The following is a 24,539-nucleotide window of genomic DNA, read 5'->3' on the forward strand; positions in this document are numbered from 1 at the left end:
GTCAGGATGAAGGTGGCTAAGGTAATGAGGAAAGAGGTTTTAGGTAGGGTGGCAGGTGATCGGCGTGAAAGGAAGTGCTCCATCGCAACGAGGCCCTGGACGTGCGGAATATTTGTGTATAAGGAAGTGGCATCAATGGTTACAAGGATGGTTTCCCGGGGTAACGGATTGGGTAAGGATTCCAGGCGTTCGAGAAAGTGGTTGGTGTCTTTGATGAAGGATGGGAGACTGCATGTAATGGGTTGAAGGTGTTGATCTACGTAGGCAGAGATACGTTCGGTGGGTGCTTGGTAACCAGCTACAATGGGGCGGCCGGGATGATTGGGTTTGTGAATTTTAGGAAGAAGGTAGAAGGTAGGGGTGCGGGGTGTCGGTGGGGTCAGGAGGTTGATGGAGTCAGGTGAAAGGTTTTGTAGGGGGCCTAAGGTTCTGAGGATTCCTTGAAGCTCCGCCTGGACATCAGGAATGGGATTACCTTGGCAAACTTTGTATGTGGTGTTGTCTGAAAGCTGACGCAGTCCCTCAGCCACATACTCCCGACGATCAAGTACCACGGTCGTGGAACCCCTGTCCGCCGGAAGGATGACGATGGACCGGTCAGCCTTCAGATCACGGATAGCCTGGGCTTCAGCAGTGGTGATGTTGGGAGTAGGATTAAGGTTTTTTAAGAAGGATTGAGAGGCAAGGCTGGAAGTCAGAAATTCCTGGAAGGTTTGGAGAGGGAGATTTTGAGGAAGAGGAGGTGGGTCCCGCTGTGACGGAGGACGGAACTGTTCCAGGCAGGGTTCAATTTGGATAGTGTCTTGGGGAGTTGGATCATTAGGAGTAGGATTAGGATCATTTTTCTTCGTGGCAAAGTGATACTTCCAGCAGAGAGTACGAGTGTAGGACAGTAAATCTTTGACGAGGGCTGTTTGGTTGAATCTGGGAGTGGGGCTGAAGGTGAGGCCTTTGGATAGGACAGAGGTTTCGGATTGGGAGAGAGGTTTGGAGGAAAGGTTAACTACTGAATTAGGGTGTTGTGGTTCCAGATTGTGTTGATTGGAATTTTGAGGTTTTGGAGGGCGTGGAGCTGGAAGTGGGAGGTTGAGTAGATGGGAGAGACTGGGTTTGTGTGCAATGAGAGGAGGTTGAGGTTTGCTGGAAAGGTTGTGAAGGGTGAGTGAGTTGACTTTCCGGAGGTGGGAAACCAGGAGATTGGATAGTTTTTTGAGGTGAAGGGTGGCATGCTGTTCTAATTTGCGGTTGGCCTGCAGGAGGATGCTCTGAACAGCCGGTGTGGATGTGGGAGAGGAAAGATTGAGGACTTTTATTAAGGATAGGAGTTGACCTGTGTGTTCATTGGCTGAGTTGATGTGTAGGTGAAGGATTAGGTGGGTGAGGGCAATGGATTGTTCAGTTTGGAACTGGTATAGGGACTGATGGAAAGAAGGGTTGCAGCCAGAGATGGGAACTTTAAGTGTGAGGCCTTTGGGGGTAATGCCAAATTTCAGACAAGCCTGAGAAAATAAAATATGCGAGCGTAATCTGGCTAGGGTGAAGGCATGTTTGCGGAGGGAATGTAAATAAAACTTAAAGGGGTCGTTGTGGGGGTGTTGTGAGGGTGACATGGTATTAGAAGGTGGAAAGTGCAACATGAGGTTGAGATGAAAATGAAAATAACTGGAGAAAGTAACTGGAGATCTGTTGTGAAAAAAGGCGAAAAAGTGTTGGTTAAAGGTGGGCTATGTTGATCCTGTGGTGAACTTGGGTTGGTAGACAACGATGTGCACATAGGTTAGGTGGTTGTGTTGCCGCCAAAACACGTTAACGGATGGAGAGATTCGGGAAAATTTCGAAAAAACGGCTTGTAAATGTATTAAAAAGAGTGGTTTTGTGGTGGCAGATTATGAAAATGAGGCTAACAATTGTCTGGCGAAGAAATAATGACGTTAAAACCTGTGGGAAGCGGCTAAAAATTATCAGTGATGTGGGAGGAACGGAAATGGAAATAAAGCGAAAGTTATCAGAACTAGACGAAAAGATTGTTTAATAGGTGAAATGAAGTGTTTGTGGACTAGAAACGGTGGATTTTATAGCAGCGGTAGTGTTGAAAGCGGAAAAAAAATTTTTGGTTATGGTTTGGAAGTGGGTGACGTATTATTGAGTCTATATAGGCGGGATAAAATTGTATAGTAGATTACGGTAAAAAGGAGAAGGTGAATACAAAGTGAAACTACTGGCACAAACAAAAAGAGAAAATAAGATGACAGAAAAGATTTCGAAATACAACAGAGACAATAACAAACGTAATTGTTGGGTTCAAATTAATGATATAAATTAATAGAGGGAAACATTCCACGTGGGAAAAATATATCTAAAAACAAAAATGATGTGAACGTAAGTGTTGGGTTCAAATTAATGATATAAATTAATAGAGGGAAACATTCCACGTGGGAAAAATATATCTAAAAACAAAGATGATGTGACTTACCAAACAAATGCGCTGGCACGTCGATAGACACACAAACAAACACACAAAATTCAAGCTTTCGCAACAAACTGTTGCCTCATCAGGAAAGAGGGAAGGAGAGGGAAAGACGAAAGGATGTGGGTTTTAAGGGAGAGGGTAAGGAGTCATTCCAATCCCGGGAGCGGAAAGACTTACCTTAGGGGGAAAAAAGGACGGGTATACACTCGCGCACACACACACACACATATCCATCCACACATATACAGACACAAGCAGACATATTTAAAGACAAAGAGTTTGGGCAGAGATGTCAGTCGAGGCAGAAGTGCAGAGGCAAAGATGTTGTTGAATGACAGGTGAGGTATGAGTGGCGGCAACTTGAAATTAGCGGAGATTGAGGCCTGGTGGATAACGGGAAGAGAGGATATATTGAAGAGCAAGTTCCCATCTCCGGAGTTCGGATAGGTTGGTGTTAGTGGAAATTATCCAGATAACCCGGACGGTGTAACACTGCGCCAAGATGTGCTGGCCGTGCACCAAGGCATGTTTAGCCACAGGGTGATCCTCATTACCAACAAACACTGTCTGCCTGTGTCCATTCATGCGAATGGACAGTTTGTTGCTGGTCATTCCCACATAGAATGCATCACAGTGCAGGCAGGTCAGTTGATAGAACACGTGGGTGCTTTCACACGTGGCTCTGCCTTTGATCGTGTACACCCTCCGGGTTACAGGACTGGAGTAGGTGGTGGTGGGAGGGTGCATGGGACAGGTTTTACACCGGGGGCGGTTACAAGGGTAGGAGCCAGAGGGTAGGGAAGGTGGTTTGGGGGTTTCATAGGGATGAACTAAGAGGTTACGAAGGTTAGGTGGACGGCGGAAAGACACTCGTGGTGGAGTGGGGAGGATTTCATGAAGGATGGATCTCATTTCAGGGCAGGATTTGAGGAAGTCGTATCCCTGCTGGAGAGCCACATTCAGAAACTGATCCAGTCCCGGAAAGTATCCTGTCACAAGGGGGGCACTTTTGTGGTTCTTCTGTGGGAGGTTCTGGGTTTGAGAGGATGAGGAAGTGGCTCTGGTTATTTGCTTCTGTACCAGGTTGGGAGGGTAGTTGCGGGATGCGAAAGCTGTTGTCAGGTTGTTGGTGTAATGCTTCAGGGATTCTGGACTGGAGCAGACTTGTTTGCCACGAAGACCTAGGCTGTAGGGAAGGGACCGTTTGATGTGGAATGGGTGGCAGCTGTCGTAATGGAGGTACTGTTGCTTGTTGGTGGGTTTGATGTGGACGGACGTGTGAAGCTGGCCATTGGACAGGTGGAGGTCAACATCAAGGAAAGTGGCATGGGATTTGGAGTAGGACCAGGTGAATCTGATGGAACCAAAGGAGTTGAGGTTGGAGAGGAAATTCTGGAGTTCTTCTTCACTGTGAGTTCAGATCATGAAGATGTCATCAATAAATCTGTACCAAACTTTGGGTTGGCAGGCTTGGGTAACCAAGAAGGCTTCCTCTAAGTGACCCATGAATAGGTTGGCATATGAGGGGGCCATCCTGGTACCCATGGCTGTTCCCTTTAATTGTTGGTATGTCTGGCCTTCAAAAGTGAAGAAGTTGTGGGTCAGGATGAAGCTGGCTAAGGTAATGAGGAAAGAGGTTTTAGGTAGGGTGGCAGGTGATCGGCGTGGAAGGAAGTGCTCCATCGCAGCGAGGCCCTGGACGTGTGGGATATTTGTGTATAAGGAAGTGGCATCAATGGTTACAAGGATGGTTTCCCGGGGTAACGGATTGGGTAAGGATTCCAGGTGTTCGAGGAAGTGGTTGGTGTCTTTGATGAAGGATGGGAGACTGCATGTAATGGGTTGAAGGTGTTGATCTACATAGGCGGAGATACGTTCTGTGGGGGCTTGGTAACCAGCTACAATGGGGCGGCCGGGATGATTGGGTTTGTGAATTTTAGGAAGAAGGTAGAAGGTAGGGGTGCGGGGTGTCGGTGTTGGTGCCCGCATCTCGTGGTCGTGCGGTAGCGTTCTCGCTTCCCACGCCCGGGTTCCCGGGTTCGATTCCCGGCGGGGTCAGGGATTTTCTCTGCCTCGTGATGGCTGGGTGTTGTGTGCTGTCCTTAGGTTAGTTAGGTTTAAGTAGTTCTAAGTTCTAGGGGACTTATGACCACAGCAGTTGAGTCCCATAGTGCTCAGAGCCATTTGAACCATTTTTTGTCAGTGGGGTCAGAAGGTTGATGGAGTCAGGTGAAAGGTTTTGTAGGGGGCCTAAGGTTCTGAGGATTCCTTGAAGCTCCGCCTGGACATCAGGAATGGGATTACCTTGGCAAACTTTGTATGTGGTGTTGTCTGAAAGCTGACGCAGTCCCTCAGCCACATACTCCCGACGATCAAGTACCACGGTCGTGGAACCCCTGTCCACCGGAAGGATGTCCCATGCACCCTCCCACCACCACCTACTCCAGTCCTGTAACCTCACCCTCCCACCACCACCTACTCCAGTCCTGTAACCCGGAGGGTGTACACGATCAAAGGCAGAGCCACGTGTGAAAGCACCCACGTGATCTACCAACTGACCTGCCTACACTGTGATGCATTCTATGTGGGAATGACCAGCAACAAACTGTCCATTCGCATGAATGGACACAGGCAGACAGTGTTTGTTGGTAATGAGGATCACCCTGTGGCTAAACATGCCTTGGTGCACGGCCAGCACATCTTGGCGCAGTGTTACACCGTCCGGGTTATCTGGATACTTTCCACTAACACCAACCTATCCGAACTCCGGAGATGGGAACTTGCTCTTCGATATATCCTCTCTTCCCGTTATCCACCAGGCCTCAATCTCCGCTAATTTCAAGTTGCCGCCACTCATACCTCACCTGTCATTCAACAACATCTTTGCCTCTGCACTTCTGCCTCGACTGACATCTCTGCCCAAACTCTTTGTCTTTAAATATGTCTGCTTGTGTCTGTATATGTGTGGATGGATATGTGTGTGTGCGAGTGTATACCCGTCCTTTTTTTCCCCTAAGGTAAGTCTTTCTGCTCCCGGGATTGGAATGACTCCATACCCTCTCCCTTAAAACCCACATCCTTTCGTCTTTCCCTCTCCTTCCCTCTTTCCTGATGAGGCAACAGTTTGTTGCAAAAGCTTGAATTTTGTGTGTATGTTTGTGTTTGTTTGTGTGTCTATCGACGTGCCAGCGCTTTCGTTTGGTAAGTCACATCATCTTTGTTTTTAGATATATTTTTCCCACGTGGAATATATATATATATATATATATATATATACACACACACACACACACACACACACACACACACACACACACACACACACACACACACACACACACCTGTCAAGTTATCGGACTGTTCTTTGAAGTGTTACAATTGCTGCTGATACATAGTGGACAAGCTCTTGCTATCACAAAGCTGTTGCTCGAAAATAAAACTGCTAAGGTGGACAGGAAAGTGAACTGAAAACCAAACTTTCTAATGACTAAACCTGTTGGCAGGTTGTTGCCATGTGACACAATAGAAATATTGCTCACACAATGATTTTCAACTGCAACAATAAACTGAGAATAAGAAATTTTAAAAATCTTAATCACACATGCTCACAAAATTGAGTAAATTTCATAGTGACATTAATAAATTGGTGTGTTATTGATTCCTGCTCATAAAAGTTTATAAAATGAAATATTTTAGAGTAATAGAATTTGTAACAGGTATCTGCAGTGACACCAATCAGATCATTATTCTGACAATTCTTGTCATCACATTTATGAACAGGGAACAGGTTGAATTCAGCCTTTTCAGTAGTTGCAGGGGCAACAGTCTGGATGATTGACTGATCTGGCCTTGTAACATTAACCAAAACGGCCTTGCTGTGCTGGTACTGCGAACGGCTGAAAGCAAGGGGAAACTACAGCCGTAATTTTTCCCGAGGACATGCAGCTTTACTGTATGATTAAATGATGATGGCGTCCACTTGGGTAAAATATTCCGGAGGTAAAATAGTCCCCCATTCGGATCTCCGGGCGGGGACTACTCAAGAGGACGTCATTATCAGGAGAAAGAAAACCGGCATTCTACGGATCGGAGCGTGGAATGTCAGATCCCTTAATCGGGCAGGTAGGTTAGAAAATTTAAAAAGGGAAATGGATAGGTTAAAGTTAGATATAGTGGGAATTAGTGAAGTTCGGTGGCAGGAGGAACAAGACTTTTGGTCGGGTGATTACAGGGTTATAAATACAAAAGCAAATAGGGGTAATGCAGGAGTAGGTTTAATAATAAATAAAAAAATAGGACGGCGGGTTAGCTACTACAAACAGCATAGTGAACGCATTATTGTGGCCAAGATAGACACAAAGCCCATGCCTACTACAGTAGTACAAGTTTACATGCCAACTAGCTCTGCAGATGATGAAGAAATTGATGAAATGTATGACGAGATAAAAGAAATTATTCAGGTAGTGAAGGGAGACGAAAATTTAATAGTCATGGGTGACTGGAATTCGTCAGTAGGAAAAGGGAGAGAAGGAAACATAGTAGGTGAATATGGATTGGGGGGACGAAATGAAAGAGGAAGCCGCCTTGTAGAATTTTGCACAGAGCATAACTTAATCATAGCTAACAATTGGTTCAAGAATCATAAAAGAAGGTTGTATACCTGGAAGAATCCTGGAGATACTAAAAGGTATCAGATAGATTATATAATGGTAAGACAGAGATTTAGGAACCAGGTTTTAAATTGTAAGACATTTCCAGGGGCAGATGTGGATTCTGACAACAATCTATTGGTTATGAACTGCAGATTGAAACTGAAGAAACTGCAAAAAGGTGGGAATTTAAGGAGATGGGACCTGGATAAACTGAAAGAACCAGAGGTTGTAGAGAGTTTCAGGCAGAGCATAAGGGAACAATTGACAGGAATGGGGGAAAGAAATACAGTAGAAGAAGAATGGGTAGCTCTGAGGGATGAAGTAGTGAAGGCAGCAGAGGATCAAGTAGGTAAAAAGACGAGGGCTAATAGAAATCCTTGGGTAACAGAAGAAATATTGAATTTAATTGATGAAAGGAGAAAATATAAAAATGCAGTAAATGAAGCAGGCAAAAAGGAATACAAACGTCTCAAAAATGAGATCGACAGGAAGTGCAAAATGGCTAAGCAGGGATGGCTAGAGGACAAATGTAAGGATGTAGAGGCTTGTCTCGCTAGGGGTAAGACAGATACTGCCTCCAGGAAAATTAAAGAGACCTTTGGAGATAAGAGAACCACTTGTATGAATATCAAGAGCTCAGATGGCAACCCAGTTCTAAGCAAAGAAGGGATGGCACAAAGGTGGAAGGAGTATATAGAGGGTTTATACAAGGGCGATGTACTTGAGGACAATATTATGGAAATGGAAGAGGATGTAGATGAAGATGAAATGGGAGATAAGATACTGCGTGAAGAGTTTGACAGAGCACTGAAATACCTGAGTCGAAACAAGGCTCCGGGAGTAGACAACATTCCATTAGAACTACTGATGGCCTTGGGAGAGCCAATCATGACAAAACTCTACCATCTGGAGAGCAAGATGTATGAGACAGGCGAAATACCCACAGACTTCAAGAAGAATATAATAATTCCAATCCCAAAGAAAGCAGGTGTTGACAGATGTGAAAATTACCTAACTATCAGTTTAATAAGTCACAGCTGCAAAATACTAACGCGAATTCTTTACAGACGAATGGAAAAACTGGTAGAAGCGGACCTCGGGGAAGATCAGTTTCGATTCCGTAGAAATGTTGGAACATGTGAAGCAATACTAACTTTACGACTTATCTTAGAAGAAAGATTAAGAAAAGGCAAAACTACGTTTCTAGCATTTGTAGACGTAGAGAAAGCTTTTGACAAGGTTAACTGGAATACTCTCTTTCAAATTCTGAACGTGGCAGAGGTAAAATACAAGGAGTGAAAGGCTATTTACAATTTGTACAGAAACCAGATGGCAGTTAGAAGAGTCGAGGGGCATGAAAGGGAAGCAGTGGTTGGGAAAGGGGTGAGACAGGGTTGTAGCCTCTCCCCGATGTTATTCAATCTGTATATTGAGCAAGCAGTGAAGGAAACAAAAGAAAAATTTGGAGTAGGTATTAAAATTCATGGAGAAGAAGTAAAAACTATGAGGTTCGCCGATGACATTGTAATTCTGTCAGAGACAGCAAAGGACTTGGAAGAGCAGTTGAACGGAATGGACAGTGTCTTGAAAGGAGGATATAAGATGAACATCAACAAAAGCAAAACAAGGATAATGGAATGTAGTCAAATTAAATCGGGTGATGCTGAGGGAATTAGATTAGGAAATGAGACACTTAAAGTAGTAAAGGAGTTTTGCTATTTAGGGAGTAAAATAACTGATGATGGTCGAAGTAGAGAGGATATAAAATGTAGACTGGCAATGGCAAGGAAATCGTTTCTGAAGAAGAGAAATTTGTTAACATCGAGTATTGATTTAAGTGTCAGGCATTCGTTTCTGAAAGTATTTGTATGGAGTGTAGCCATGTATGGAAGTGAAACATGGACGATAACCAGTTTGGACAAGAAGAGAATAGAAGCTTTCGAAATGTGGTGCTACAGAAGAATGCTGAAGATAAGGTGGGTAGATCACGTAACTAATGAGGAGGTATTGAATAGGATTGGGGAGAAGAGAAGTTTGTGGCACAACTTGACTAGAAGAAGGGATCGGTTGGTAGGACATGTTTTGAGGCATCAAGGGATCACAAATTTAGCATTGGAGGGCAGCGTGGAGGGTAAAAATCGTAGAGGGAGACCAAGAGATGAATACACTAAGCAGATTCAGAGGGATGTAGGTTGCAGTAGGTACTGGGAGATGAAGAAGCTTGCACAGGATAGAGTAGGATGGAGAGCTGCATCAAACCAGTCTCAGGACTGAAGACAACAACAACAACAACTATTTATGCTTATAAGCCACTAATTGAAGTACATTCCAGAATTCTGTGTTACATTGTATATTGCAACTGGAGTCTTGAAGATCAGCATTTTTCTTACATAATCTCTCATTTTCTCATTGGTGTTTCATCTCTCACAAAGCTGAAGTGTTATTTTGTTGTTGGATCCATTTTTTTGAGTGCAAATCAAAAACAAAGTTATGGTAGCAATGTCTGTTATGAGAAGAGAAAACAGAAAAGACATCATTGCAGTACAAGATGCTCATTTGTTGTGACCACAACTGCTACAGATACGCCTTACTGGTTACATTCTATTGTTGCCAACTTAATAATATGCTTTCCTGTCACAAACTGCCTCATCCTGTGAAACATTTTGGCATTTCGTCGTGACATCTACTCTTCAAAACAGCACAGCCTAATTTTTTAGTAATCTTTACTCTATCACTTCCTTTTTTATCTGTTTTCTTTTTTTTTTTACATTCCATGTTGTTTGCTTCTTTCTCTGTTTCTTCAGCCTTTTTTTATCACCTTAGTATACAAGTTCTTAACTTCTGAGCCATCCAGGTTTTGTGACTGTGACTTGAGTTTCTACCCTGATGATGTGGTAAATCGTCTCTGTGTCCCAAGAGGAAGTTTTCTTTCTTTTACATCTTTGATATCTCCTATTGAGGAAATTCTGAAACATTGGCATTTATCATTATTTTATGCTATTATTTACTACATTTTCATAGTTTTTGTAATCTTTATCAATCTTATTAATAGTAATAAATATTAGTAACTTAGTGGAGCAAGGAAGTAACTATATAAGCCAAACAGTTGGCTGTGTCCTTAAAATCAGCCGTATCACTAGAATGAAAACCAGGAAATACAGAAACAAAAGAAAAAGTTAGATGAAGTTGGCTAACGAATAAGATGAGAATCATGACAAAGATGATGACATGTGCTTAAGCCAGTACTTGCATTCAGGTCCTCAGGAGACAAAATTGCAAATACAATCAATAGAAAAACTGTTTGTAGCTTTATTACTTCGGTGTTTCATACTAGAGACACAGAGAAAGACACCTCTGTGGCTACATTGTGCCAGCGCAGTCGCTCGCCTCTTCATCCTCGTACAAACATACTTATCATTTAAACACATCCATACCTCTTCTTAGCATCAATCGATGCATCTCCTTTTTGCATAATAAACATGCATTCCAATTTAAAGTGACATTTTTACTGTTTACTTTTGTCTCAGTCTTATATGGTTAACTTCTTTTATATTTCCTGGCCAGAAACGTGCACATGAAGTTGTGAAATGGAGAGAACTGCAGCAGATGCAGCAGAAGATGGAGGCCGATAAAGAAGTAGTTGAAGAAAAGACAGAACAATATCGTAAGGTAACTAAGAATATATCTTCATTTTGTTCTACACTTTTTGCTTTGTAACACAAATAACATATGAAAACACAGAAAATTATATTTAATGTTCTTTTCCGTGTATTGTTTCTTTGGTTTCAGTTATGTTTGGTTTACACATTCATTTTCAGAAACTGAAAGAGAGAAAAACATCAAGTAATAACCTTCTTCCATCACTATGTTCTAGTTGTACCAACAGGGGCAACTCGTGAAAAATTTTACCAATGTGCTACAATATTAGAAAAATAAACAGATTGTGTTCTACTACGTCGTCATGATAGGCGCAATTTAATATTGGTGTAATATTAGCTTTACCTAATACACTAAGATCAAATACATTGTGTGCTTATGATTTCCACCTTGGTTTATTATTGTTATTGTTATTATTATTATTATTATTGTTATTGCATTAAGATGTTTTAGATCTCGTCCTGTATCCCATGCATCACTTTTACCAAATAACAAACATGAAAAGCAAAAACTGCATTTTGAACATCACATCTGCAGAGCCAACTCTCGTCAATGTGCTTTCAAGCTAAATTTCCTCGTATACCTGCTTTTTTTAACACCGCCTTTAGTCTTTCGACTTACGAGGGTAGTTATCATGACTAAATTGAATACAGTGTACTCCCAATTATTCAGGGTAATGTGCAGGGGAAGATGCACAAATAATCTAGAAACACAAATAATTAAGATTTTTTAAACATACATTCTTTGTTCAAAAGTTTATCCAAGTACTGTACATAATTATTGTAGGCCTGTTTGTTCCTTAAAATTTTTTCGCACTGCATTTCAAACTGTTTTGTGGCAATAATATCATTGTAGAGAAACCCCTGTGGCCTATATATTCCAGAAGAGTATTAACACATTGCAGTGCAGCACCAAGTCACCGTTCTGAACCCCCCATTCACATTTGTATTTACCATCCTCTCCCTTGTTGTTTCGTGAAGCAGCAGGCACAATGTCGGTGTCACTTGTTTAGTGGAAGCTGGGTTTATATGCATCAGTCTCTAGCCCCTTATTGTAAGTTTTCTTCATTGACATCTTCAAAACCTTTTAAACTCATTGCCAGATTCATTATTTGTGCAGTTGTATTTCTTTATCACTTAAACCTTGAAAATCACTTCTATATGTGGAAGAATTTTCCTCCATGATGAAATGTGTGTATGTGGGTTGACTTCCTGTCAGACATCAGAAATCATGTGTATGCCGTATAGAATTGTCAACTTTTTCCAGAATGCCACCAAATAATCCTCATCAACTAGCATTCTCAATAGACCAGCCCAGAAGTGCTGTTTTACCTATGCAATTATGCCTTGGACCATTGGCTGTATAATGACAGTCACGTTAGAAGGTGAAAACTTAGTCGCAGTAAGACCATCGTCATAAACAAGAGACCAAACAGTAGAACAGCCTTGTGTGCCAATCCTTTCTCTTCTAGAAATTGCTGAACTTGTGGTACAAAATGTGTGGAACCAGTTTTTGAAAATTTCATTACCCCCCCCCCCCCTCCAAATACTCCTTTTTGTGTACAATAATGCACAGGGAGAGTCTTAGCTGTGATATCTATGAATGCTCAGGATTTTTCCCCCCCAGTCGCTAGTAGTTTCATTTTGTGGTTTTCAGAAGCAGTCACAAAATTGTAATGCGTTCTTTAGATTACTTGAAAGCAAGAAGTCTGTTTGGTATACATTTCAAATGCAGACCACTTTTGTCTGCATTATAAATTTGGTCTGGTGTGAAATTCTCTGCTTCCACAAATTTCTTTAACTCTTCCTGGGAAGAATCAGCTACCGCATCATTTGAACTAGGCAGTTCTCCTTTAACAGTAAGTTTTTGTATACCGTGAAATTGTTTGAATCTGGTTAGCCATCCGGGTAGGGCATTAAATTCTCCCTGTAACACTACAACTTCATGAAAAAATTTAGCTTTTTCGGCATACATCACACCCGCTTATTTTTGGCTAAACCATTGCAAAAGAGCAGCATCTAGTTCATAAAATATAGATCTCTTCATGCTTTTGTGTGCAGATGGTCCAGAACTATAATTGCATGTCCTGGCAAGAGTCTGTATTTTTTGCTTATCCTTTTCAATGTCCTGGACATTCTGCATTTCAGTACCACGGTGGCGATTCTTCTGGGAAACCTGGCATTCTCAGGGAATTATATTTTACCTGAAAAAAAAAATCAGGCAAATCTCAGGGAATTTCATAATGTATCAAGGAATTCTGGATTCTACCTAGCATTGGAGTTTAATTTTGTTGACTTTCATAAATCACAAATTTTAAAATACTTAATACTTCAAAGTCTATTAATTATTTGAATATTATTGCATATAAATTATTGAAATGTTGAGTGGCTAAGGCCCCCCGTCGGGTAGACCGTTCGCCTGGTGCAGGTCTTTCGATTTGACGCCACTTCGGCGACCTGCGCGTCAATGGGGATGAAATGATGATGATTAGGACAACACAACACCCAGTGCCCGAGCGGAGAAAATCTCCGACCCAGACGGGAATCGAACCTGGGACCTTAGGATTGACATTCCGTCACGCTGACCACTCAGCTACTGGGGCCGGACATATAAATTATTGACAGAAAAGGAAAGCCATTATTGTGTGGTATGATAACCTCCTTCCCTCCCCTCCACTCCCCACTCACCAGTAATTTATCAGGAGTTTCTTGACACCATCTTGGTCATGACACCTGGAATTCTCAGGGACTTTTTTTCCAAGTTTGAATAGCCACCATGAAAACCAAAACCATCACTTAGTTTTGCGGCAGTTTCCCCTTCTCAGATCTTTCACCTAATTCTAATTTTTGTTTTAATGTCAACACATGTGTCTTTCATATTTCTGTCATTCTTTTACAGATTTCTTGTAACTTGTTTTGTTGACACTTAAAAGCCAATTAACATCAGTTTTCAATTTACTCAGAACAAACTGGCCAATAACAATGGAAACCATATTCTGTTGATATGTGGCAGTCATTGAAACAATGGGAATGGCACTTATTGTCACATGAGGGGGTTTATTTATTGCTGTTTGCTAGAAAAAATATTTCACATCCCTTTTTTTTTTTCCAGATGCACAAATAACCCGCAAACCAGATAATTCACACACAAATAGTCGGGATTACACTGTACATTAATTTTACATATATAAATTGAACTCCTTACATATATTTAAATTTTATAATTTATAGTTATTAGTTTAACATAATGAGGAATTAAATAAAATGGAAAAAAGAGGGAAAATGATGATAGCAGCAGGAATCAAACCCGAGTCGACAAATTGCGTCGGTGTGCTTGACCATTGTGCCATGGCACCATATGACAACTGCTGTTCAAAAGTTCCTCATAGTCTGCATATTAAACCTTAGATAGCATTTTACCTTTTCCTGCAACCTACTCAGGTGAAATATTTTAGGAACTTGAAAGAGGTATCTACCTGCTTGTACTCAACTAATTTGAGCCAAATCAGTGAGTCCTGTCCCATGCCCTGCACTTGTTAGATTAAATTTTGGAATAGATCTGCCTAACTATTTAACTCTCACTGCCTACTCTAAAGATCTATTGGAAAGGGCTCTTCAGCAAATCATCTACAGAATTTGCCATATTGCATGCACAATACTTAACGCACACTTTCAAAGAAAAATACTTACCAGTACTGTGTGCGATGTAGCATCCATAGTGCCAGAAGGGATAACGCCACATCAGAGCATACACAGTCGAAAACAGATAGCTGTGTCTCTTCTTTGAGTTGATTTTAGCGTGGGTGACTATCATTTCAGCACTCGACACTGGTTTCTACATAGTTGTCATGGAGAGAATGCTACAAAACATGTTTTTGTCCTTTTTATTTCCACACTAGCACACATTCAAAGAGGAAGATGTGCTTATAATGTGATTTCTAGCTCGCATTTGAAGAGAAATGGAATAATTTAAACGGGATATTTACAGTGTGCTGTAGCACATTAGCACATGGTCACTGGCCGCTACTGAGTACCATGCAATTTCATCAGTTAATGGTATAGCTGGAATTATAAAACAACTGTATCAGTAGAGGACATTTATGAGCATTTACATTGATGTAGAAGCAAACATGACTCGAGTTCCTGGGGGGAAAAAAAAGTGCTGCTTTGATTCAGAAGTAACAGTGTGTCAAGACAGAATAGATGAAGATAGTTGTGGGAAGGAAGAAGGCTATTTCTCATAGCTTCAATTCTGCAGTCTGCTACTAATGGCAACATTGTCTCTGTTTATCATGCCATGAAATAGAGCTAAAAATCAAAGAATTACAGAAAGGAAGATTGATGAGAAAAGGGAGTAAAACAAACACTACACGTAGTGCAGTAGTGACAGTATGTTACACTGGACTATTACAGAGAGAACAGATCCAGACACAGTTGGTATGATTCTCAAGGTTGCATCAAACAATGAATGGAGATACAATTAGTTTGACTCTCAAGATTGCATCAAAAAATGAATGCTTGAGGGTTAGTATCTGAAACTCAATGAAGATGAAGACATGCTTTCATAGGAATAAAAATTGTTGAGCATGGCACAGAGTCAGATATGAGATTCAAACAATACAAAAAAATGTAATAGAGTATAAAATAGACAGAAGAAAGGGAAATGAATAGTAAGCTGGATGAAGATCTATAATTGACAACAAACAAAGCATTAGTAAATAGAAAATAGGTAGAAAATTGCTCTGTATTAGAATGACTGATCATAAGAAAGTTAATGCCAGTGTACGCAAATTCGAAGGAGAAAGAACAGGAGTAAAACATCAAACCTGGATGTAAAAAGAAAGAATGGAAAGGCCATACAGGGAGGTTGTGCTGATCATTAAGAAAAATGAATGGTGCTCTGGTCATAAAATTTAGCTGACAGAGATACTGAACAATAAACCTTTCACGCCAAAAATATTATTAGTTTTATAGCAGGTGAGATATGAAACCATCAGGCTTATCGGTACCTCTTAATAAAATTTCTCATATCACAAATAGTCCTACACTTCTTTGTTAGTGTCTGTGTGCTCACTAAGATCATAAATCAGAAGCCATAAACAGTCTTGTAGCCTTTGATGGTGTCATACCCACATATAGCATGTTGTTCTGTTCTGTAATCCTCAAATACATATTCTGATAACTAGGGACTGACTGCATGGTGCGCAAAACACAAAATGTGAAAGTTGTAGAATTAAAAATATTGTTTAATTGTTAGTGTCATTTTTGTTGAAAATCATTATAGTCCAATACAAAACATTAATTTTTTTTTGTAAAATATATAATCTCAACAGCATAAAATCAAACAATGGAAAATGCAGGTTGGAATGTTTCAGTTGCCTGAGATTGCCTGATACTGCAGTCGTGTGAGATTTTGTGTGTGTGTGTGTGTGTGTGTGTGTGTGTGTGTGTGTGTGTGTGTGCGCGCGCACGTGTGCGCGCGCGCACACACACCCATGCGTGCATATGTGTGTGTATTGTTGACGAAGGCCTATGCCTAAAAGCTTTAATAATGAGAGTCTGTTTGTTATGCCTATCTATGACTCAGCATCTCTGCTATATGGTCAGTGTCAACAGTATAAAAAATAGACTTACAATAAACTTTTGCAATATTAAACAAAGTTTGTAGACAGGCATAACAAAAAGACTCTCACTATTAAAGCTTTTGGCCATAGGCGTTTGTCAACACACACACACACACACACACACACACACACACACACACACACACACTACATCTCACACGACTGCAGTCTCAGGCAACTGAAACATTCCATCCTGGATTTTCCGTTGTTTGATTTTATGCTGTTGAGATATTTTTAGCTTCAATGGTTATTGTTTGTTACATGAAAATACATATTTATTTCTCATGGTTTGAATCTAAACCTCTTTTTTTTTTTTTTTTTTTTTTTTTTTTTTTTTTAGTTGATGCTCTGCTCCGGCCAAAACAAAGAAGCCAATGATTTGTCAGATAAACAGGGACTGTAAGATAATTCATATATTTTACAGAGAACTTCATCATGTTTTATTGCATCAGACCATATTAGGAAACATAAATTAGTGAAATGCTGCATTGCTTTCACATTTTTCTGCTTTCTAAAGAAAACAAGTTTTATTCCCATTCAAAGGCATCACTAAAATAGAAAATAGATGTCTTATGATTGTTCGTAGCTTCATTCTCTCTCTCTCTCTCTCTCTCTCTCTCTGCTAGTTGTAGTCGTGTCTCGTAAGAGTTGTCAGGGGCATTTATTCTGCTTTTTCAGTTGATATTTGCAGTTTCTTTTTTGCATTGTGTAGGTGGAGTCAGGCCAAATAATTACTGTTCTTATGTGCCCATTCAACAGAGCGCTCCCAAATTAATCTAGTCCAATATTTGTTTTATCAATATGTATTAACAGGGGCAGTAAAATGCAGGTAATAAACAGCAGTCCAGCAGTGGCTCATTTAGTGCTGCATGCTTGGCAGTAGCAGTCAGTGCAGGCCATGATTGTGCTGCAACTGCTGCAGTAGTGATGGTTATTCTTCAGGTGTCACTGTCCCTAATAATACATATCAATGAAACAGATATCACAATTGACTAATTTGGGCCCGCTCTGTCAAATGGGCACATAAAATTCCACTTTAAAAACCATTTTGTTGTAATGGGAAGCAAACCGATCTTTCCATCGACAGTAGGGGTCTTGAAATTCATGATGAGCTCTATTTGTTTGGATTGATTCCAGCTGCACAATGCAATAAACAAATTACAAAAATCTGCCAAAACACCAGAGAAAATGTGCCTGGTGACTCTTAGGAGATGAATAAAAAAAGAGGTTCCAATATTATGACCTTCCTTGGGGTGGTTCTGAAATTTAGACATCTTAAAACGTTATTTTAACACTTTTATGAGCATTTTGAAAGTGCGATGATAACGTTTATGTGGGTAAAAAATAAAACTCCCTCGTGCACCTACAATTTTTTCTTGCATGATTTATTGATGGTGTTTATATTTCAGTTTACAATTTGTTACAAAAAAGAAATTACAATAATGCTGAACACATACAAGTTTGTACTATAACCTGTTGAAAAAGGGAAGAAATTTAAATGTTTTAATTAATGGTTTATAAAACAGTACATAGCTTTGAAAGGTTTTCACTGTATGCCTCTTGTCTCTGAACTGACTGAAGGATATATGGCAGTTCGCAGTAGTGGAGCACCTGCAGAGCTGTGGAGCAGGCAGGAAGAGGATTATCATACAACTGGGCACAGCCATCTCCAACTGCTTGCCACTGCATGTGTTTTAGATCAGTTATAGTCTAGTTTCGAACCATGTGTGCACAGTTTTCCATCACTTCAACTGCAGCAAAAGTTGTGTTGTACTGCATCTCAAAACTATGTTTTTGACTTTTTGTCAGAGGTACTGGTGTGTACCATCACAAATCCAGCAAGGTGTGTGTGTGTGTGTGTGTGTGTGTGTGTGTGTGTGTGTGTGTGTGTGTGTGTGTAAGGGGGGTGGACTAATCGGAGAAACTACTGTAAGGATTTTGATCCAATTTTGACTAATGGGTAGATTGATTCACGAGGAAAGTTTTTGTTTTTAATTTATACATGTTTCATGGAAATTTGCTGAACCATGATGAATTTAAGTCTGCTGCTGTGAAAACGATGGCAATACTAATCATCTGATTTGTATTTCTTTTTTATAAACTTCTAGAACAAATAAACAACAATAATTTTATTTACTTTACAAGTAACATTATTGTGTTTATTTGAATTCTTAAGAGTAGAGAAATTCATCTTATGTTCATGCTGTGTCACAATGGTATCAGACGGATGATAAAATGGAACATGAATGATATATGGTTCCAATCCAAGGGACTACAAATAAATGTGCCATTGCTTTTTCGTACAGTATTCACGAAATTTGGCTATTTTTGATAGGTCACAGTTGTAGTGTAAGTGACTGACAACAAGGGGGAGGTTGAAAATACTGTGATGAATCATTTATTATATGAAGGAAATCCTTTCTAATCACTGTGAATTGTCAAGATTATGCAACACTATTAAATTAGTTTTTTCTTCTTCTTTTGTGTAACTGGGTGGCAAGTAAAAAAATAATAGAAACAAAAATAATAAACGAAATTGATAACTGTAACAATTGCACTTCTGTTTTGAAAACAACTGTTCACATCACTTCTAGCTTTAAATTACGAGGTATGTCCACAAAGTAAGTTCTGTTTGCTTATATAAAACAAATGTGTACAGATACAGAAAAAATATTTGTTGTACAAAAATCTACAGCTGTTAAACTACTTTTCTACATAGCTACCGAAATTTTGTAGGCACTTGTCATAGTGTGGCACAAGCTTTTGTATGCCTTCTTCATAGAAGGTTGCCACCTGTGTATTCAACAATGTGGTAACATGTTCTTTCAGCTAATCATCATCGTTGAAGTGTTGACCAGATTTTAGGTCTAGGAATAGATGAAAGTCACTAGGAGCAAGGTCTGGGCTGTACGGAGGATGATCAAATGTGTCACAGTGAAATTCCTGTAAGAGTTGTTTGGTCACATTCACCGTGGAGGTCGGGCATTATTGTAGAAAAAACAGCACCTTTTGACAGTAATCCTCGACGCTTGTTCTGTATTGCGTGGCGCAATTTCTTAATGGTCTCACAGTAACCATGTGCATTGACTATTTGGCCTCATGGTAAGAAATCAGTCAGCAAAAGGCCTTTTCTGTCCCAAAAAATGGCGCACATGACTTTTCAAGGAGTCATGATTTGCTTAGGCTTAATCTTCATTTGGGATGAAGTGTGCCTCCATTCCATTGATTGCCGTTTTGTTTCTGGGGTGTGGTACGATATCCAAGTTTCATCTCCTGTGACTGTCCAAGAAAGAAAACCATCGCCTTCTTCATTGTAGTGTGTCAAAAACTGAAGTGCACTGCCCATCTGTTGTTTTTTGTGTTGTTCAGTAAGAATTTTGGGTACTCAATGTGAGCAAAGTTTTTGAAAGTTCAGTTTTTCAGTAACAATTTTATGAATTAGTGATCGTAAGATAAGATTTGCGGAACTTGTGTAGCAAGGGCACTAAGTGTAAACTTTTGGTTGTGCTTAATCTTCTCTTCAGTTGTGTGAACCAGTTCATCAGTAACCACAGATGGGCATCCACTTCGTTTTTCATCGTGCACTGGATCATGTCCTTCATTGAACAGTCTGACCCATCTTCTAAACATTGAATCACTAATAGCATTTTGTCCATAAACCTCACAGATTTGCCGATGAATTTCCTTTGGTTTAACTTTCTTTGCATTTAGAAAGTAAATCACAGATGTGATTTCGCACGCGGCAGCATTTTCAATTACAGCTGACATTATAAAGAAGCACTACAAAGCACACTTCGGCAGCAGCGATCTGAAAATGGCGTACATGTCTTCTCCTTGAGTCAGAGCAACTGCCGAGCATGCTCGGAACTGCGATCGTAGTGCTGCCACGGATAGAAATAGAAACGGAACTTACTTTTTGGATGACCCTCATGTTTTCGCAAGAAGAGTGTCTCAACAGATGCATTCTAATATTCAACATATTAAGTGAGATTGTGAAAATTAAGTGTTAGCAAAACTTAAAATACTGTTCAGCAAACCAACTCGTAGTCTAGAAATCATATTTTTCAGATGTATCATGATTGTACAGTTGTCAGAAATAGCCTGTCAAACACTATAGAGGATGTCACTGTAGAATGAAAAAAGTGACTGTCTCATTACTTTAGCTGTTTTATATAACACATAGTATGTCCATTGTTTTGATACCCCAGTGTAACTTTCATTTTTTTGCTGACCTCTTGATCACAGAGAAGCAACCAACATTGTCAGTTATTTGTTGGATGTATTCCAGGCTCCTTCTAACAGGTACCAAGGAAGTTATTCCCTGATATCTACTTCTATGCTTATACTCTGCAAACCATCATGAATTGCATGGCAGAGGATATGCCCCATTGCTCCAGTTACTGGGTTTCTTCCCATCCCCTTCATGTATGGAGTGTGGGAAGAATGATTGTTTGATTGCCTCTGTAATTGTGATCTTGCAGGCAACATTGTAGGTGTGGCGATCACAGCTATGAGTACTCATCTTGGGTATTAGTAACCACTTCGGCTGTATTTGGTCCTTTATTACTGAATCATTACCAGTTTTGTGGCACTAAAAGCCGTATCTTCAGGTGAACATGTGATTAAACATTAGAGAAGAAAAGCTCGGAATCATTTTCCCCAACATTTGTTGTCCGTCAAAACAAAACACTGCTAAAAGATGGTATGTCATGGATTACAAACTGCCAGATTCCAATATAGTGGATGGGTCCAGACCAAATCGTACCATAGTGATTGCTTCTCTGATCTATATGGAACCAAGTACAGGGAACGCAGTTCCATATAGACTGCCAGAGGTCCCATGTAAGGGCAGAGGAATGCCTCCCATAGCATGATACTGTTGCCACCAGCCTGAATCTGTGGTGCGCTGCACATCTTGAGTTGCCGTTCACCTCAGTGATTGCATTTGTGGAGATGACCATTGAGCTGTTATAGCAAAAATGTGGTTCACCCAAAGAGCCAATATGTTTCCTTTGATCGACTGTCAAATCCTGATGTTCTTGTGGCCACTGCAGTCGTAACTGTGTGTTAACACATAGGGATGGTCTGCTTTGGTGCTGCATGTTCAACAATGTGTGATGAACAGTGTGCTCCGAAACGTGTGCATGCACCAACATTGTGCTCTTTCGGCAGGGATGCAACAGATCACCCTCTATCCTACTTTACAGAGCAGATAAGCTTCCAAACCCCACGATCTGTGAAGAGCTGTTGGTGTGCAACCATTTAGCACCTAGTGGTAGTTTCACATCCTTCTACCTCTGTCTGTAGATGCTCACAACAGTAGCGTGTGAACATCTGACTAGCTTCACCATTTTCAAGATACTCATTCGCAGGCTGTGCATAATAATAATCTGCCCTTTGTCAAAGTCACTTATCTCAATGGATTTCTCCATTTGCAGCCCACATCTTCGCTAAGATAATTCCCAGTCTGTGTCTGCTCTACATACATATTTTTGTTATTGTGTCACTTGTTGGCAATGCTACCAGGCGGCACCCAACATAACAGTGGGCAACGGTTGTAATGTTTTGGCTTGTCAGTGTATTTGTTGCCATTAGATCCAATATATTTCCATCATGAATCGGGTTCCGAACTATCTGTTCTAGGTGGTTTTCGGGGAAGGCTTTTAATAATGCTTCACAGACTGTCTTATTGTTCCCACTACTAACAAAACTGTAGTTTTCCCAATTTATTGTTGGTTGATTAGAGTCTCCACCAATGATTACAGTATGATTGGGGAACTTACAAGTGAACTGAGGTTTTCTCTAAAGCTTTTGGATACATCAAGAAATGAGTGTGGTGGGCAGTAGAAGGATCCAGTTATCATTTTATACTCACCCCTGTACTAAGTCTTGGCCAAACAATTTCAATGCAGCTTCAGTTTCTACCTCATTGGATTTGAGTTTCTTGTCTACTGTGACAAATAAACCACTTCCATTTCCTGTTTGCCTATCCTTTTGAGATAGACTTAAATTTTCCCCAAAAATCTCACTGCTATTAATTTCAGGTTTCAACCACCTTTCTGTACCTGGTATTATGAGAGACTCGCTGCTTTTCAGGAGTGCTTCAAAGTCTGACACTTCGGCAGTTAACCATTAGGATTTTAGTACTCTAACCTGTGGGAGGCATTTCTTTCAATCTTACACTGATACTTCTGGCTTTTCTACAGTTATCATTATCTAGATTGGATGAAGAGTTGCTTAATCTAAAAAAACCTTTTGTACACCTCACACACAGTCAGCTACCTGAGTAGCAGCCTATGGTGTATAGGGCACACCTGACCCATTTAAGGGGACCTTGTTGTACTCAACCCTATGGCACAAGTCCAGGAAGTCACAGCCTAGCTTGTCACAGAACCTTCGAAGTCTCAGGTTTAGTCCGGCCACTTGACTCAGAACCAAAAGTCCACAATCAGTTCTGGGGAATGCTGCAAATTGTGAGCTTCAGTGGAATTCCGCGTGCAAAGCTGGTCTTCTCAACCTTGGCTGCCAGTCACTGGAATGATCCAAGTACAACCTCGGAGCCCAGGCGACAGGCTCCATTTGTCCCAACGTGCGCCACAATCTGCAGTTGGTTGCACCCTGTTCTCCCATTGGCTGCTGGAATAGCCTCTTCAGCATGTTGAATGAGGCCCCCAGGCATACACACTGAGTGCACCTAGTATCCCTTCCTGAAGGGGTACCATCATTCACTGTATGTTTGAACTGCCAATGATTAATAGACCCCAATCCTTTTGTGTTTGCCTTCTCTTGGTACTGGACAAAACAGGTTTACCAAAAACAAGCTGGACAGCGCCTCAAACTTATTGATTAGAAGGATCAGTATAACATCCTGAGTCCTCCCTGGTCCCCATCCACCCTGTACAGGACACCTAAATCTACCATTGATGTGCCACTCACAGACAAGTGGACAAGTAAAGGCAGATTCTGTACTTTCTGCAGAGGAGACAGGATCCACAGGAGAGGACAGTGCTTGAGGTACTCCCGGTATCAGTATCATGTGTACACAACTCTCGGGAGCTCTTCCAGCACACCAATGCACAGTAGCTGCCAATCGTTTGACAGCAGTCAGGGGGATTTCCAGCTGCTCATGTTATCTTATATATCTTAATGTATGTGTAACAATGGAAAATCCTGGTAGGAATATCAAAAATGCAGGTAAAGACAAATTGCTACATACTGTAAAGAAGACAAGTCAGGTTGCACCTTCAGCTATACCGTATTTACTTGAATCTAAGCCACACTCAAATCTAAGCCGCACCTGAAAAATGAGACTCGAAATCAAGGAAAAAAAAAATTCCCGAATCTAAGCCGCACCTGAAATTTGAGACTCGAATTCAAGGGGAGAAAAAAGTTTTAGGCCGCACCTCCAAATCGAAACAAAGTTGGTCCATTGTAATATGAGACACAATTTAGGTCGAATGAATGACGATGCAGCTACAGTAGTTTGGCTCGAGTCGTAAGCTTAGCAGTTAAGCTTTACCAGGTAGCCATTGCTATGCGCCAGGTGCTCCGTCCGTATTTATGCGAGTGCCCTTCCTTTTTCGCGTACTTCGTCTGGTTTGAACTGATTGCTTATTTTTCTTTGATCTGATAAGTGCCGTTCTCTTTGTTATAGATGTTTACGTCACTCTAAGCTGAAAATGCATTACTGTACTGTGTCATGCATTGTTTGTCGCATTCTGATAATGAGTGTTTACGACCTGTTGCCGCTCGCGGCATGGCTTGCTTTTGTGCACGCTACCGCCGCTTACAATTAAAAAAAGAGAGAGGAATCGTCTCATTAGCGAAACAATGGCAAGAGAATGCTATTTGTTGTTACTTACACTGCTGCTTTCTTTGATAGTGATCAACAAGAACCAAATAATAGACAGCGTATGATAGATGTTCTGAACGAGAGTTTAGCGAAAATTTTTCTCCGTTTGAAAATCTTTGCAGACGCCTCTTTAGCACATTACATTCTGCACTGAAATTAGAGTAATCTTAGATTTAAAAATCTAGTCAATTGCCGTGCTTCATTTCTGACTGTATCACTATTAGGCATAAGAATAATAGGTATATAAACATGACATGATATGTATATTCTTCCGCGTTTGCTGTT

The 24,539-nt window shown here is 40.6% G+C and overlaps 1 protein-coding gene across 1 annotated transcript in view; it reads left to right on the forward strand.

Moving 5' to 3' along the window:
• Positions 1–24,539, forward strand: part of LOC126197262 (translation initiation factor IF-2, mitochondrial) — a 103,339-nt gene that overhangs the window by 66,561 nt on the left and 12,239 nt on the right. Inside the window, exon 10 of the mRNA XM_049934628.1 lies at positions 10,687–10,791. Within this exon, the coding sequence (XP_049790585.1) occupies positions 10,687–10,791 (105 nt within the window). The remainder of the gene's footprint in view (positions 1–10,686; positions 10,792–24,539) is intronic.

The sequence above is a fragment of the Schistocerca nitens genome, chromosome 1 (genome assembly GCF_023898315.1).
Source record: "Schistocerca nitens isolate TAMUIC-IGC-003100 chromosome 1, iqSchNite1.1, whole genome shotgun sequence".
NCBI classification, from domain to species: Eukaryota; Metazoa; Arthropoda; class Insecta; order Orthoptera; family Acrididae; genus Schistocerca; species Schistocerca nitens.